The sequence below is a fragment of the Panulirus ornatus genome, chromosome 30 (genome assembly GCF_036320965.1).
Source record: "Panulirus ornatus isolate Po-2019 chromosome 30, ASM3632096v1, whole genome shotgun sequence".
NCBI classification, from domain to species: domain Eukaryota; kingdom Metazoa; phylum Arthropoda; class Malacostraca; order Decapoda; family Palinuridae; genus Panulirus; species Panulirus ornatus.
This window is the reverse complement of record NC_092253.1, coordinates 17,970,221-17,986,848: the sequence shown is the minus strand read 5'-3', so window position 1 is coordinate 17,986,848 and position 16,628 is coordinate 17,970,221. Positions and strand designations below refer to the sequence as shown.

Sequence of the window (16,628 nt, the reverse complement as noted above, 5' to 3'; positions counted from 1 at the left end):
AAACGCGGGAGACAGCGACAAAGTATAAAAAAAAAAAAAAAAAAAAAATATATATATATATATATATATATATATATATATATATATATATATATATATATATATATATATTACCCCTTTCAAGTGTTTCCTTGCTACAGTATTGGTAGTAAGGTGTCAAATAAAGGGAAAATTAATACCTTCTACCACATCTCATTATCTCCATTATGGGCCAATGAGAAACGAGAAGAAGGGACATTGTAATGACATTTATTTTTAGGATGATTGAGAGGTTTAATGTTATCAAGTATTTATATATGTGCATATTCATACATGCTTGCCTTCATTCATTCCTGGTGCAGCCTCGCCCCACAGGAAACAGCGTTGCTACCCGTTGCTTCAGCCAGGTAGCGCCAGAAAAACAGACAAAAAAGGCCACATTCATTCACTCTCAGTATCTGTCATATGTAGTGCACCAGGACCACAGCTCCCTATTCACATCCAGTCCCCACAGACCCCAGACATTTCACATGCCCTGTCAGTCCATTGACAGTAGGTAGCCCCTGGTATACCACTTTGTTCCAATTCACTCTATTCCTTGCACACCTCTCCCCCTACTGTATGTTCAGGCCCTGATTGCTCAAAATTTTTTTCGCTCCATCCTTCCCCCTCTAGTTTGGTCTCCTGTTTCTTGTTCCTTCCACTTCTGACATATATCCTCTTTATTAATATACTTATTCGTATTCATACCTCTCTCTCTCTCTCTCTCTCTCTCTCTCTCTCTCTCTCTCTCTCTCTCTCTCTCTCTCTCTCTCTCTCTCTCTCTCTCTCTCAACATACAGGGAATATATGGGAAACATTCTTTATTTCCAGGGATAACATATGTACATATATCTATTCATATTTGATCACCATTTCTGCATTAGCAAGGGAGCTCCAGGAATGGACAGAGAAAGGTTAAGTCCACTCGCATCCATTCTTTAGCTGTCATGTGTAAATGCACCAAACCTCAAACCTTATCCACATCCAGGCCCCTTAGACCTTTCCATGGTTTACCCTGGAAGCTTCATGTGCTCTGGTTCAGTCCTTTGACACCACGTTGACCCCATTATACCTTATTCCAGTTCACACTGTCCCATGCATGTCTCACCTTCCTGTATGTTCAGGCCGTGATCATTCAAAATCTTTTTTACTCCTTCTGTCTACAATTTGATCTTCCTGTTCTCCTAGTTTCTTCCATTTCTGGTTTCTAACGTGGGAGACAGCGACAAAGCAAAATGAAATAAATAATATATATATATATATATATATATATATATATATATATATATATATATATATATATATTATTGATATTTATTTATTTTGCTTTGTCGCTCTCTCCCGCGTTTGCGAGGTAGCGCAAGGAAACAGACGAAAGAAATGGCCAAACCCACCCCCATACACATGTATATACACACACGTCCACACACAAATATACATACCTATACATCTCAATGTACACATATATATACACACACAGACCATACATATATACCCATGCACACAATTCACACTGCCTTTATTCATTCCCATCGCCACCTCGCCACACATGGAAATACCATCCCCCTCCCCCCTCATGTGTGCGGGGTAGTGCTAGGAAAGGAAAACAAAGGCCTCATTCGTTCACACTCAGTCTCTAGCTGTCATGCAATAATGCCTGAAACTACAGCTCCCTTTCCACATCCAGACCCCACACAGCTTTCCATGGTTTACCCCAGACGCTTCACATGCCCTGATTCAATCAACTGACAGCTCGTCAACCCCGGTATACCACATCGATCCAATTCACTCTATTCCTTGCCCGCCTTTCATCCTCCTGCATGTTCAGGCCCCGATCACTCAAAATCTTTTTCACTCCATCTTTCCACCTCCAATTTGGTCTCCCACTTCTCCTCGTTCCCTCCACCTCTGACACATATCCTCTTGGTCAATCTTTCCTCACTCATTCTCTCCATGTGCCCAAACCATTTCAAAACACCCTCTTCTGCTCTCTCAACCACGCTCTTTTCATTTCCACACATCTCTCTTACCCTTACATTACTTACTCATTCAAACCACCTCACACCACACATTGTCCTCAAACATCTCATTTCCAGCACATCCACCCTCCTGCGCACAACTCTATCCATAGCTCACGCCTCACAACCATACAACATTGTTGGAACCACTATTCCTTCAAACATACCCATTTTTGCTTTCCGAGATAATGTTCTCGACTTCCACACATTCTTCAAGGCTCCCAGGATTTTCGCCCCCTCCCCACCCTATGATTCACTTCCACTTCCATGGTTCCATCTGCTGCCAGATCCACTCCCAGATATCTAAAACACTTTACTTCCTCCAGTTTTCTCCATTCAAACTTACCTCCCAATTGACTTGACCCTCAACCCTACTGTACCTATTAACCTTGCTCTTATTCACATTTACTCTTAAATTTCTTCTTCCACACACTTTACCAAACTCAGTCACTTCATTCTTGCCCCTCTTTCCAAAACTCTTGCATTCACCTCCCTAACAACCCCATCCATACACAAATTAAACAACCATGGAGACATCACACACCCCTGCCGCAAACCTACATTCACTGAGAACCAATCACTTTCCTCTCTTCCTACACGTACACATGCCTTACATCCTCGATAAAAACTTTTCACTGCTTCTAACAACTTGCCCCCACACCATATATTCTTAATACCTTCCACAGAGCATCTCTATCAACTCTATCATATGCCTTCTCCAGATCCATAAATGCTACATACAAATCCATTTGCTTTTCTAAGTATTTCTCACATACATTCTTCAAAGCAAACACCTGATCCACACATCCTCTACCACTTCTGAAACCACACTGCTCTTCCCCAATCTGATGCTCTGTACATGCCTTTACCCTCTCAATCAATACCCTCCCATATAATGTATATATATATATATATATATATATATATATATATATATATATATATATATATATATATATATATATATATATATATTTTTTTTTTTTTTTTCTTTGTTGCTGTCTCCCGCGTTTGCGAGGTAGCGCAAGGAAACAGACGAAAGAAATGGCCCAACCCACCCCCATACACATGTATATACATACGTCCACACATGCAAATATACATACCTACACAGCTTTCCATTGTTTACCCCAGACGCTTCACATGCCTTGATTAAATCCACTGACAGCACGTCAACCCCGGTATACCACATCGCTCCAATTCACTCTATTCCTTGCCCTCCTTTCACCCTCCTGCATGTTCAGGCCCCGATCACACAAAATCTTTTTCACTCCATCTTTCCACCTCCAATTTGGTCTCCCTCTTCTCCGTGTTCCCTCCACCTCCGACACATATATCCTCTTGGTCAATCTTTCCTCACGCATTCTCTCCATGTGACCAAACCATTTCAAAACACCCTCTTCTGCTCTCTCAACCACGCTCTTTTTATTTCCACACATCTCTTTTACCCTTAGGTTACTTACTCGATCAAACCACCTCACACCACACATTGTCCTCAAACATCTTATTTCCAGCACATCAATCCTCCTGCGCACAACTCTATCCATAGTCCACGCCTCGCAACCATACAACATTGTTGGAACCACTATTCCTTCAAACATACCCATTTTTGCTTTCCGAGATAATGTTCTCGACTTCCACACATTTTTCAAGGCTCCCATATATATATATATATATATATATATATATATATATATATATATATATATATATATATATATACATTTCCTTTTTTCCATAGCCTGAGGTTGAACCATTATGTGACATTCATTTTTTTCATTCATTTCAAGCTAGAAGTTTCAGTTTTCTAAATTGTTTCTTACATTTTTCATATGTATATATATGTATGTGTGTGTGTGTATATATGTGCGTATGTATGTGTATGTGTGTGTATATGTATATGTATATGTATATTACCCCTGGGGATAGGGGTGAAAGAATGCTTCCCACGTATTCCTCGCGTGTCGTAGAAAGCGACTAGAGGGGACGGGAGCGGGGGGCCAGAAATCCTCCCCTCCTTGTATTAACTTTCTAAAATGGGAAACAGAAGAAGGAGTCATGCGGGGAGTGCTCATCCTCCTCGAAGGCTCAGAGTGGGGTTCCTAAATGTGTGTGGATGTAACCAAGATGTGAAAAAAGGAGAGATAGGTAGTATGTTTGAGGAAAGGAACCTGGATGTTTTGGCTCTGAGTGAAACGAAGCTCAAGGGTAAAGGGGAAGAGTGGTTTGGGAATGTCTGGGGAGTAAAGTCAGGGGTTAGTGAGAGGACAAGAGCAAGGGAAGGAGTAGCAATACTCCTGAAACAGGAGTTGTGGGAGTATGTGATAGAGTGTAAGAAAGTAAATTCTCGATTAATATGGGTAAAACTGAAAGTTGATGGAGAGAGGTGGGTGATTATTGGTGCATATGCACCTGGGCATGAGAAGAAAGATGAAGAGAGGCAAGTGTTTTGGGAGCAGCTGAATGAGTGTGTTAGTGGTTTTGATGCACGAGACCGGGTCATACTGATGGGTGATTTGAATGCAAAGGTGAGTAATGTGGCAGTTGAGGGAATAATTGGTATACATGGGGTGTTCAGTGTTGTAAATGGAAATGGTGAAGAGCTTGTAGATTTATGTGCTGAAAAAGGACTGATGATTGGGAATACCTGGTTTAAAAAGCGAGATATACATAAGTATACTTATGTAAGTAGGAGAGATGGCCAGAGAGCGTTATTGGATTACGTGTTAATTGACAGGCGTGCGAAAGAGAGACTTTTGGATGTTAATGTGCTGAGAGGTGCAACTGGAGGGATGTCTGATCATTATCTTGTGGAGGCTAAGGTGAAGATTTGTATGGGTTTTCAGAAAAGAAGAGTGAATGTTGGGGTGAAGAGGGTGGTGAGAGTAAGTGAGCTTGAGAGGGAGACCTGTGTGAGGAAGTACCGGGAGAGACTGAGTACAGAATGGAAAAAGGTGAGAACAATGGAAGCAAGGGGAGTGGGGGAGGAATGGGATGTATTTAGGGAATCAGTGATGGCTTGCGCAAAAGATGCTTGTGGCATGAGAAGAGTGGGAGGTGGGTTGATTAGAAAGGGTAGTGAGTGGTGGGATGAAGAAGTAAGAGTATTAGTGAAAGAGAAGAGAGAGGCATTTGGACGATTTTTGCAGGGAAAAAATGCAACTGAGTGGGAGATGTATAAAAGAAAGAGACAGGAGGTCAAGAGAAAGGTGTAAGAGGTGAAAAAAAGGGCAAATGAGAGTTGGGGTGAGAGAGTATCATTAAATTTTAGGGAGAATAAAAAGATGTTCTGGAAGGAGGTAAATAAAGTGCGTAAGACAAGGGAGCAAATGGGAACTTCAGTGAAGGGCGCAAATGGGGAGGTGATAACAAGTAGTGGTGATGTGAGAAGGAGATGGAGTGAGTATTTTGAAGGTTTGTTGAATGTGTTTGATGATAGAGTGGCAGATATAGGGTGTTTTGGTCGAGGTGGTGTGCAAAGTGAGAGGGTTAGGGAAAATGATTTGGTAAACAGAGAAGAGGTAGTGAAAGCTTTGCGGAAGATGAAAGCCAGCAAGGCAGCAGGTTTGGATGGTATTGCAGTGGAATTTATTAAAAAAGGGGGTGACTGTATTGTTGACTGGTTGGTAAGGTTATTTAATGTATGTATGACTCATGGTGAGGTGCCTGAGGATTGGCGGAATGCGTGCATAGTGCCATTGTACAAAGGCAAAGGGGATAAGAGTGAGTGCTCAAATTACAGAGGTATAAGTTTGTTGAGTATTCCTGGTAAATTATATGGGAGGGTATTGATTGAGAGGGTGAAGGCATGTACAGAGCATCAGATTGGGGAAGAGCAGTGTGGTTTCAGAAGTGGTAGAGGATGTGTGGATCAGGTGTTTGCTTTGAAGAATGTATGTGAGAAATACTTAGAAAAGCAAATGGATTTGTATGTAGCATTTATGGATCTGGAGAAGGCATATGATAGAGTTGATAGAGATGCTCTGTGGAAGGTATTAAGAATATATGGTGTGGGAGGAAAGTTGTTAGAAGCAGTGAAAAGTTTTTATCGAGGATGTAAGGCATGTGTACGTGTAGGAAGAGAGGAAAGTGATTGGTTCTCAGTGAATGTAGGTTTGCGGCAGGGGTGTGTGATGTCTCCATGGTTGTTTAATTTGTTTATGGACGGGGTTGTTAGGGAGGTAAATGCAAGAGTTTTGGAAAGAGGGGCAAGTATGAAGTCTGTTGGGGATGAGAGAACTTGGGAAGTGAGTCAGTTGTTGTTCGCTGATGATACAGCGCTGGTGGCTGATTCATGTGAGAAACTGCAGAAGCTGGTGACTGAGTTTGGTAAAGTGTGTGGAAGAAGAAAGTTAAGAGTAAATGTGAATAAGAGCAAGGTTATTAGGTACAGTAGGGTTGAGGGTCAAGTCAATTGGGAGGTGAGTTTGAATGGAGAAAAACTGGAGGAAGTGAAGTGTTTTAGATATCTGGGAGTGGATCTGGCAGCGGATGGAACCATGGAAGCGGAAGTGGATCATAGGGTGGGGGAGGGGGCGAAAATTCTGGGGGCCTTGAAGAATGTGTGGAAGTCGAGAACATTATCTCGGAAAGCAAAAATGGGTATGTTTGAAGGAATAGTGGTTCCAACAATGTTGTATGGTTGCGAGGCGTGGGCTATGGATAGAGTTGGGTGCAGGAGGATGGATGTGCTGGAAATGAGATGTTTGAGGACAATGTGTGGTGTGAGGTGGTTTGATCGAGTGAGTAACGTAAGGGTAAGAGAGATGTGTGGAAATAAAAAGAGCGTGGTTGAGAGAGCAGAAGAGGGTGTTTTGAAGTGGTTTGGGCACATGGAGAGGATGAGTGAGGAAAGATTGACCAAGAGGATATATGTGTCGGAGGTGGAGGGAGCAAGGAGAAGAGGGAGACCAAATTGGAGGTGGAAAGATGGAGTGAAAAAGATTTTGTGTGATCGGGGCCTGAACATGCAGGAGGGTGAAAGGAGGGCAAGGAATAGAGTGAATTGGAGCGATGTGGTATACCGGGGTTGACGTGCTGTCAGTGGATTGAATCAAGGCATGTGAAGCGTCTGGGGTAAACCATGGAAAGCTGTGTAGGTATGTATATTTGCGTGTGTGGACGTATGTATATACATGTGTATGGGGGTGGGTTGGGCCATTTCTTTCGTCTGTTTCCTTGCGCTACCTCGCAAACGCGGGAGACAGCGACAAAGTATAAAAAAAAAAATATATATATATATATATATATATATATATATATATTTTTTTTTTCATAGTATTCGCCATTTCCCGCGATAGCGAGGTAGCGTTAAGAACAGAGGAATGGGCCTTTGAGGGAATATCCTCACCTGGCCCCCTTCTCTGTTCCTTCTTTTGGAAAATTAAAAAAAAAAACGAGAGGGGAGGATTTCCAGCCCCCCGTTCCCTTCCCTTTTAGTCGCCTTCTACGACACGCAGGGAATAAGTGGGAAGTATTCTTTCTCCCCTATCCCCAGGGATTAATATATATATATATATATATATATATATATATATATATATATATATATATATATATATTATCCCTGGGGATAAGGGAGAAAGAATACTTCCCACGTATTCTCTGCGTGTCGTAGAAGGCGACTAAAAGGGAAGGGAGCGGGGGGCTGGAAATCCTTCCCTCTTTTTTTTTTTAATTTTCCAAAAGAAGGAACAGAGAAGGGGGCCAGGTGAGGATATTCCCTCAAAGGCCCAGTCCTCTGTTCTTAACGCTACCTCGCTAATGCGGGAAATGGCGAATAGTATGAAAAAAAAAAAGAATATATATATATATATATATATATATATATATATATATATATATATCATAAGGATGTTAAAAGTTTGGTCTTTCTACATCATGAACTCCTAATGTAGAGGTTTTGATATTCATATAACTTTAACACTTATAGAAAAGGACCTGCCTGTTTGCCTCCATAAGTGGTGAACTACAGTGACATTTTTTAGTGTTTTATTGCTGCACCCTTGACAGGCCACAGACAGAGGGCAACTCTTGCACAGTATTTCCAGAGGCTCCTACCTAATGTTCTTACTGATTACTTCTACCCAATGTTCCAACGTACTACTTGTATGTGATGCTCATACATAAATGTTCTCACCAGCTACCTCTCCCTAATGCTTCTGTCTAATGTCCCTACCTGCTACTTCTATCTTTTGCTCCTACTATTTTGTTGGTAGGCAGGGCTAGCACGTAGTGCTCTTTTGCAGGAGAAACTTAAGTTACGGAGAATGAGTTGTGTGAGTTGTGTTGTCAGTTTATGTGTGACAAGGAGAGATTCTATATTTGTGGACAGAGTACCAACATTCTATATGTGGGTGAGGCAGAAAGAAAAAAATAGCTACCTGGGTCAGAGGAGTGCAACTTGACATACACTGAAGTGCTTGCTCTTGTGACACTTTGAGGAGGATCTTATATCTATATATCATAAGCTTTTAATTTAAGGCTTTTACGTCCGTTTAGTGTTAGTATTTGATATTTAGAATTTTATCTTCAGGTACTTACAGTGTTTGATCATGAGGATCTTGTCTTTATATAATATTTGTATTATACATTAGAGATTATGAGTTTTCTTGATCATTAGAACTAGATGTTAACTGCCTCATCTTGTTATACTGTAAGCATTTTGTGTAAAGATGTTATCTTTACCTTTTGGCAGCCCTTTCTACAAAGGGTCTTCTGTTTATTAACCAAGACTTTATATGCTAATGTTTAATTGCCTGTCATTGACAGCTCTCTGCTCAGCACTAGAATGTGATGAGTGGTTCCAAGCTTTCCTGAATTATATTCAGCTACAAGAATGAAATCTAGCTATTCAAGCATTATGAAGGGCCTTACAAGAACAACATACAACCATGCTACAAGAATGAAATCTATGTATTCAAGCATTATGGAAGGCCTTGCAAGAACAACGTACAACCATTAGAATCAAATACAGGAAGCATAATAAAAAGAAATTTTATGAGGACAAAAGCAGCAGAAGCAGTAGAAGTAGCTGAAGATCAATGTCCATAAGAGGATATAGCAATAATAACAATAGAGGCAATATGAAGAGCATTGTTACCAGCAATAAAGTTGTGATGACATAAAAATGAAACATTACCAACAACAATGAAGTCAAAATGATTTAAAGGAAACGTATCATTGTTAATAAGTGACCATTGTTAATGTCTAGTACAATTAATTTTTTTTAATATTTTTCAGTGTTATTGTTGATTATATTTCTTTATGACAAGGACCAAAGTTAATGATTAGTAAAATGAAATTCTTTTAAATCTTATGGTACTTTAGCATATTTTGCAGTTTTTATTTTTTTCAGAGGTCATCGTGTCATGAAAATTCAGATTACTGTTGATGAGCATGCATTCTTCAATGATTGCTGTTAATGCTATGCTGAGATTTTTATCAAAAGTTATGGTGTAAAACTAGACGTAAATATGGTGTTACTTTTAAAATTCAGATCCCTAGAATTTAGACTTATTTGTTTATTATAAATTTCAAAGTGTTTATCTCCATATATTGTACTTACATACACTGTACACATCATTTCTTCTTATTCATTATGAAGTTTAGAAAATTCCAAAATTCAGGTGGAGAAACTACTAAATTCTTACGTATAAAAGTGGGAACATCTGATAAGCTCAAAGTGTGGATTATAATCAAGGGTAAATAGTGCAAAGCATGTAAAGCAGGTTATGCCAGATTGGAGGACATAGCAATTTAACTGTGTGGATAAGGGTGTGGAAGAGAAATTGAAGTCATATAACTCTACTGTAAAAGGCAAACAAAAACCAGAGCCACAACTGTCCACCATGCATGGGTCATGAGATGTTCTCTCGGAAATTGACCCTTGGTTACCTGGATTAGTTTGCTGAGACTGATGCTCCACACACTATTCTTGTGCATATTCCACGCACCACATGGGACTGGGTACGGTGTACTGTTGATGAACATTGCAGAGTGTCAAGAGCTCTGCGACTGTTATGTAACAACACTTTGTGTTACAGAGGGCAAATGAGTGGCATGTTCACTGCACAACATAACATTTTTAAAGCATTCATTGATGAAGAAACACATGTCCACATCCATGGATGAGAAATCTTCTAAGTGTTCACAGTACCAGAAAAGCTTTATTCAGCATTGTAACTTTGGAAAGCACATGGACATTCATATGATAGATAAACAGTATGAATGTTCTTTGTGCCAGAAGACCTTCTCTCGAAGAAAAACGTTATTGCGACACATGATTAGTCATACAGGAGAAAAGCCACATGAATGTTCACAGTGCCATAAGACTTTCTCTAGGAAGAGTTCTGTAGTGCAGCATATGACTGTTCATACTGGAGAAAAGCCATATGAGTGTTCACAATGCCCAAAGACCTTTTCCAGGAGGAGTCATTTAGTGGAGCACATTACTAATCATACAAGAGAGAAGCAATATGAATGTTGTCAGTGCCAAAAGAACTTCTCCCGGAAGAGTGATTTAGTAAGGCATATGATTGTTCATACAGGAGAGAAACCATATGAATGCTCCCACTGCCAGAAGGCCTTTTCTCTGAAGAGTCATTTGGCACAGCACATGAAGGTCCATACAGGAGAAAAGCCATATGAATGTTCACAGTGCCAAAAGACATTTTCCCAGAGAAGTAACTTATCAAAGCATATGACTATCCATACAGGAGAAAAGCCATATGAATGTTCACAGTGTCAAAAGACCTTCTCTCATCGGAGTACTTTAGCACAGCACATGACAGTTCATACTGGAGAGAAGCCATATGAATGTTCACAGTGCCAAAAGGCCTTCTCCCAAAGCAGTAATCTAACAAAGCATATGAGTATTCATACAGGAGAGAAGCCATATCAATGTACACAATGCCGGAAGAGCTTTACTTGTCCCAGTCGTTTGGCACAGCATATGACTAATCATACAGGAGAAAAGCTATATGAATGTTCACAGTGCCAGAAAACCTACTCCTATAGGAGTGCTTTAGTGCATCACATGATTATTCATACAAGAAAGAAATCATATGAATGTTTACAGTGTCACAAGACCTTCTTTCGGATCAGTGATTTAGAGAGGCACACAAAACTTCACAATAGGGAGACTTTCACAAGTGTACCCTCTGGTCAAAGCTTCCACTACAAGGTTGATCAGATATGCAATACTTCTTGCCATTGTGAAAGTCAGTGTAGCAAGAGTATGTCCAGCCATCAGACATCTGGAGACCATATGGAGTTTCAGTTTTTGGAAAAGAAGTATGTTAATCCAGAAGAAATGACACAGGAAGTTGGTAATGGTCCAGAATGTATCGTATGGAAGACAGACACTTGTTCAGAACTGGCCAGAATTGTTCCTGAGACATTCTTAAAGAATGAGATGGATGACATAGACATTATTGATGAAGAATTCTGAGCATTATAAAGTTAATCCCAGTGCTAAAGATGAAAACCTTCCTTCCCTTAATGAGTGTAAATATGGCAACTGCAACAAAACTCCTCCATTTTGTGATTTATCAGTGAAAAAGTATCTAATGTAACAAACAGTATATTTGACTGGGGTTACCATGAGGTAGTATAGTTGCTGTGGTGTTTATGCATGGTAAAAAAAGTAACTTCCCAGATGAGTCTGATGAATTTTGAAATTATTAGTACGACTTGTTTTGTGTTGTCATGGTAAGGTTGGTAACTGTGAATGTGAGAATCTTAAATTTATGGTAGCCCCATTATATAGTTATTTCTTCTATTTATATATGAAATCAATATACATTGTGTTATTACTGTTAAAAGAAGTTTATTCTGTGTTCTATACAATGTTTCACCAACATTGTGAAATGGAGTATCCGTCACAGGGGATTAGTTGCCATATAGGAATATAATAGATGTACTGGAAGAGTGTGCTTCTTAACTGCACATATGCTTGCTCGTCTGTTCCATTTCTGCTTAAGAACCATGAGTTGATACATCCCTAAGAAGGGTGACCATTATGACCCCCCTATCATTCTGTTGCTTTGAGACCTACCATTTCCAAAGTGTTTAAATCCTTCCTTAACCCCCATATCCTTAGACATCTGAATTTCATATTCTCTCAGATCACCAGTATGACTTCTGTAAGATGCGATCATGGGTGACATTCTTTCCTATCTTACTTAATGTCTGGTCATTATCCATGAAAGACTTTTGGGAGTCTTATGTAGTTGCCTAAGAAATATCCAAAGCTTTTGACAGGAAGTGGCGTTGGGGTCTCATATCTAAGCTCCCCATGCCTCACTTTGTTCCTTCCTCTCTGGCTGATCTATCTCTGTTGTTATTGATTGATCAGCTTGCCCTTCTCTATCAACAGCAGTATCCTTCAAGGTTCTGTGTTGCCCCTTGCACCTTTCCTTTTTTAAGTCAACAGTTTCCTCTCTTTTATAAATAATCAGGTGCACTCATACACTGACAACTCAACACTGCATTCCTCCAAACCCTCCAATTATGCTCCTTTTTCTCTCACTCAATTTGCATCTCATCTTGACACAAGTTCTTCAGTAAACCAACACTTGGACAGAATATCTTATTGGGGTAGACTTAATCTGATTTAGTTTAATTCTTCCAAGACCCTGTTTCTAACCCATCTGCCTATCAAAAACTCCTCACAACTCTCATATTTCCTTTGACAGTTCTGTAATTCCACTTCATAATGAACATACTTGGCATTATTGTAACATCCACTCTTTCATGGAAACCCCACATTATGTAAATAGATAAGTCTGCCTCTTAAGAAACTAGGAGTCATTTTTAGATTTCATAATTTCTTTTCTTCTTAACAGTTGCTCTGTTTCTACAAAGGATTGATTTGTCTTTGAATGGAGGACTGCTCTCACATCTGGGGTGGTTCTAGCTCTGCATTCTTACTTGACAGTTGAGTTGAAAGCAGTCCGACTTATAAACTCTCCCAGGCTAACTTCAAAACTTGACCCACTTGTCCTGCATTGCAATGTTGGTCCACTTTTCCTCTTCTGTAGATATTACTTTGGTTTTTGCTCCTGAGAGCTAGCTGTTTCTGTACCTCCCACCACTCAGCAAGCTCCTGTGTCACATGATTACTGTGTGGTTAAGTCCTTTTAGTATTTGTTTACATCTTTTATAGATCTTTTTTCTTTTTCTTTTAAACTATTCGCCATTTCCCGCATTAGCGAGGTAGTGTTAAGAACAGAGGACTGGGCCTTTGTGGAATAACCTCACCTGGCCCTCCTCTGTTCCTTCTTTTGGGAAAAAAAAAAAAAAACGAGAGGGGAGGATTTCCAGCCTCCCGCTCCCTCCCCTTTTAGTCGCCTTCTACGACACGCAGGGAATATCTCAACTATTTCCAAAACTTTCTTCCCATTCCATCTCACTGGTGTTAGGGCTTTAGTGTCTTCAACTGTGAAAATACTTTTGAACGTGTTTTTCAGTTCTTCAATATCCATACAGCACCCTCTGCAAGTTTTACATCTGAATCCCTTAGCCACCTGTTTACCTGCTCCATAACTGACAAATGACTCATGATGAATCTATGGAAGTGATTTAGATTTTCACCTGCCTTGTTCACAATATCCTTTTCAGAGTTTCTTTGGTCTGCGTTTCTCAACCTGTTATAATTATTCTGTGTTCTCTTATGACTTGCAATTGCTGGCTGGCTGGAGAGTTGTCTGTATCTTCCCCACTGAACATCTTGAAGTTCCTTTGGTTTTTGACATCTTTTATTAACCATTCTTTCCTCTTTCTTAGTGTTCCTTTTGTATTGAGGACTTGACATACCCATGTCTCTACTCCATCTTAAATTTCACCCATCTGTTCACCACAAAGCCCTGGTTTGTGGCTGCTGAACCCCTTATCTCTTGTCTATGTTACTTTAGAAATTATTGACATGTTAGACAGTTCATGCTGGATGTATTTTCATTGCACTGAATTCATGTAACATGTTGATAAAGCCCTGTCTTATTGGGCAATCATTTTTACTATATTGATATTAGGCACAACCAATCTTGCCTTTATAATAGCTCCATGCACAGACTGTGACATTTCCATGGTGAATATGAAAACTATGAGCAAAAAGTAACAATATTGACCATGATGGTTTACAATACATTTAGCCAAACTGTAAACAATTAATAACTCTATACCTGAGAATCCATAAATATTGACCATTTGATATATATGAATAAGGATGTGTTGTGCTGATTTTCATGCTTGCAGTTAGCAGTGTGGAGCTCATTGCATGTTTTAAAACATGAATTTTTTAGAAATGAAGGAACAGGAAAATTTCGCATCTTGTTTCAGGATTTGAGGCATGGAACAATTACATAACATAAATGTAGGGGTATGGGAGAAAGACTTCTACCTACATATTTCTTGCATGTTGTAGGAGGCAACTAAAGGGGGTGAAAGCAGGGGGCTGGAAACATTCCTTCTTGTATTTCACTTTCTAAAAGATAGAATAGAAGGAGTCAAGCAAGGAGTGCTCAAAGGCTCACATTTAGGTGTCTAAGTGTGTGTGGATGTAACCAAGATAAGAAAGGAGAATTAGGTTGAATATTTGAGGAAAGAAACCCAGATGTTCTGAGTGAAACAAAGCTCAAGGGTAAAGGGGAAAAAGGGTCTTGGGAGTATAGTTAGAGGTTTGTGAGGGGAAAAGAGCTAAGGCAGAAGTATTATCTCCTGAAGCATGAGTTGTGGGAGTGTGTAAAAGAATGTAAGAAAGTGAATTTTAGACTGCTTTGGGTAAACATTAAAGTTGATGTTGAGAGATTGGTGATTATCAATATTTATGCACCTGGCCATGAAAAGAAAGATTATGAGGCAAGTGTTTTGGGAGCAGCTGAGTGAGTATGTCAGCAGTTTTCATACAAGAAACTGAGTATTAGTGATGGGTGACTCCATTACAAAGGTGGGTTATGTAGAAGTTGAGGGTATAATTGGTGAGCATGGGGTATTTAGTATTATGAATGGAAATGGTGAACAGCTTGTGGAGTTGTGTGCTGTAGAAGGACTGGTGATTGGGAATACATGGTTTGAAAAGAGGGATACACACAATTATATGTGTGTGGGTAGGAAAGATGATGAAAAGGCTTTATTGGATTACATATTAATTGATAGGCATGTAAAAGATAGACTTCTGGATGCAAATGTGCTGAGGGGAGCAGCTGGTGGGATGAAGATTTGTAAAGGTTTTCAGTATACAGGAAACATTGGTGAGAAGAGAGTGATGAGAGTAAGTGAGCTTAGGAAAGAGATTTGTGTGCAGAAATACCAGGAGAGATTAAGTGTAGAATAGCAAAAGGTGAGAATAAATTAAGCATGGGGAGTGGGTAAAGAATGGGAGTTATTTAGGGAAGAAGTACTGGCATGAGTGAGAGATGCATGTAGGATGTAAAAGGTGGGAGGTGGGCAGATTGGAAAGGGTAGAGTGGTGGGATGAAGAAGTAAAGTTGCTAGTGAAATAGAAAAGAGAGGACTTTAGGCAGCACTTACAGGGAAGTAGTGTAAATGATTGGAGAATTTATAAGAGGAAGTGGCAGGAGGTGATGAGGAGGATGAAGGGGTTGAAAAAGAGGGCAGACGAGAATTGGGGTGACCAAGTACCAGCAAACTTTAGAGAGAAAAAGATGTTTTGGAAGGAGGTACATATGTAAAAAACAAGAGAACAAACAGGAATATTGGTGAAAGGGGGAAATGGTAACAAGTAGTGATGGAGTGAGTATTTTGTAGGACTCTTTAATGTGTTTGATGACAGGATGGCAGATGATGGGTGTTTGGCTTGGGGTATTATGCAGAGGGACTTGTGGAGAGTTGATTGAAGTGAGAACATATGATGAAAGCATTACATTAGATGAAATGTGTCAAGGCAGCTGGAGTGGATGGAATTGCAGTTGAATTTTTTTTAAGTAAGGGGTGACTTTGTTGTTGATTGGTTAGTTTGGATTTTCTATGTATGCATGGATCATGGTGAGGTGCTTGAGGATTGGCACACTGCATGTATAGGGCCATTGTACAAAGGCAAGAGGGACACGGGTGAGTGTTTAAATTGCAAAGGTATACATTTGTTGAAGGTATCTGGTATGTTGTACAGGAGAGTAGTGATTGAGAGGATGAAGGCATGCAAGTGTTTGTTAGGAAAATGAAGATTGAAAATATTAGAAACGTGAATGACTTAGTGACTTTAGAAGGATTGCTGGAGCAGGGAGGCCTGCAGAGGAGATGCATCCATGCACCTATAGGGAGTGATCATAGAAGGATTATAGATGAGGGAGGCCTGCAGAGGAGGCACATCCATATACTTACAAAAAGTGATTATAGCAACATTATGGGGAGAGGGAAACTTTCAGGGGAGGTACCTCCATTTGCCTACCGAGAGTGATTGTAACAAGATTACAGAAGTAGAGAGGCCTGTAGAGGAGGCGTCTACCTTTACCTACACAGTGATATCAGCAGGATTACGAGAGGAGGTGGGGCCCGCAGAGGAGGTACCTCCATTCATTTAATACTTGTGGAAGAAATTATATGTCAACTGTGCCCAGTTATGTAATCCTT

The 16,628-nt window shown here is 39.9% G+C and overlaps 1 protein-coding gene across 1 annotated transcript in view; it reads left to right on the top strand.

Annotated features, from left to right (window-relative positions):
- Positions 1–13,344, top strand: part of LOC139758433 (uncharacterized) — a 49,300-nt gene extending 35,956 nt beyond the window's left edge. Inside the window, exon 2 of the mRNA XM_071679836.1 lies at positions 8,811–13,344. Within this exon, the coding sequence (XP_071535937.1) occupies positions 10,141–11,490 (1,350 nt within the window). The 5' untranslated portion in view covers positions 8,811–10,140 and the 3' untranslated portion in view covers positions 11,491–13,344. The remainder of the gene's footprint in view (positions 1–8,810) is intronic.
- The last annotated feature ends 3,284 nt before the right edge of the window (positions 13,345–16,628 follow it).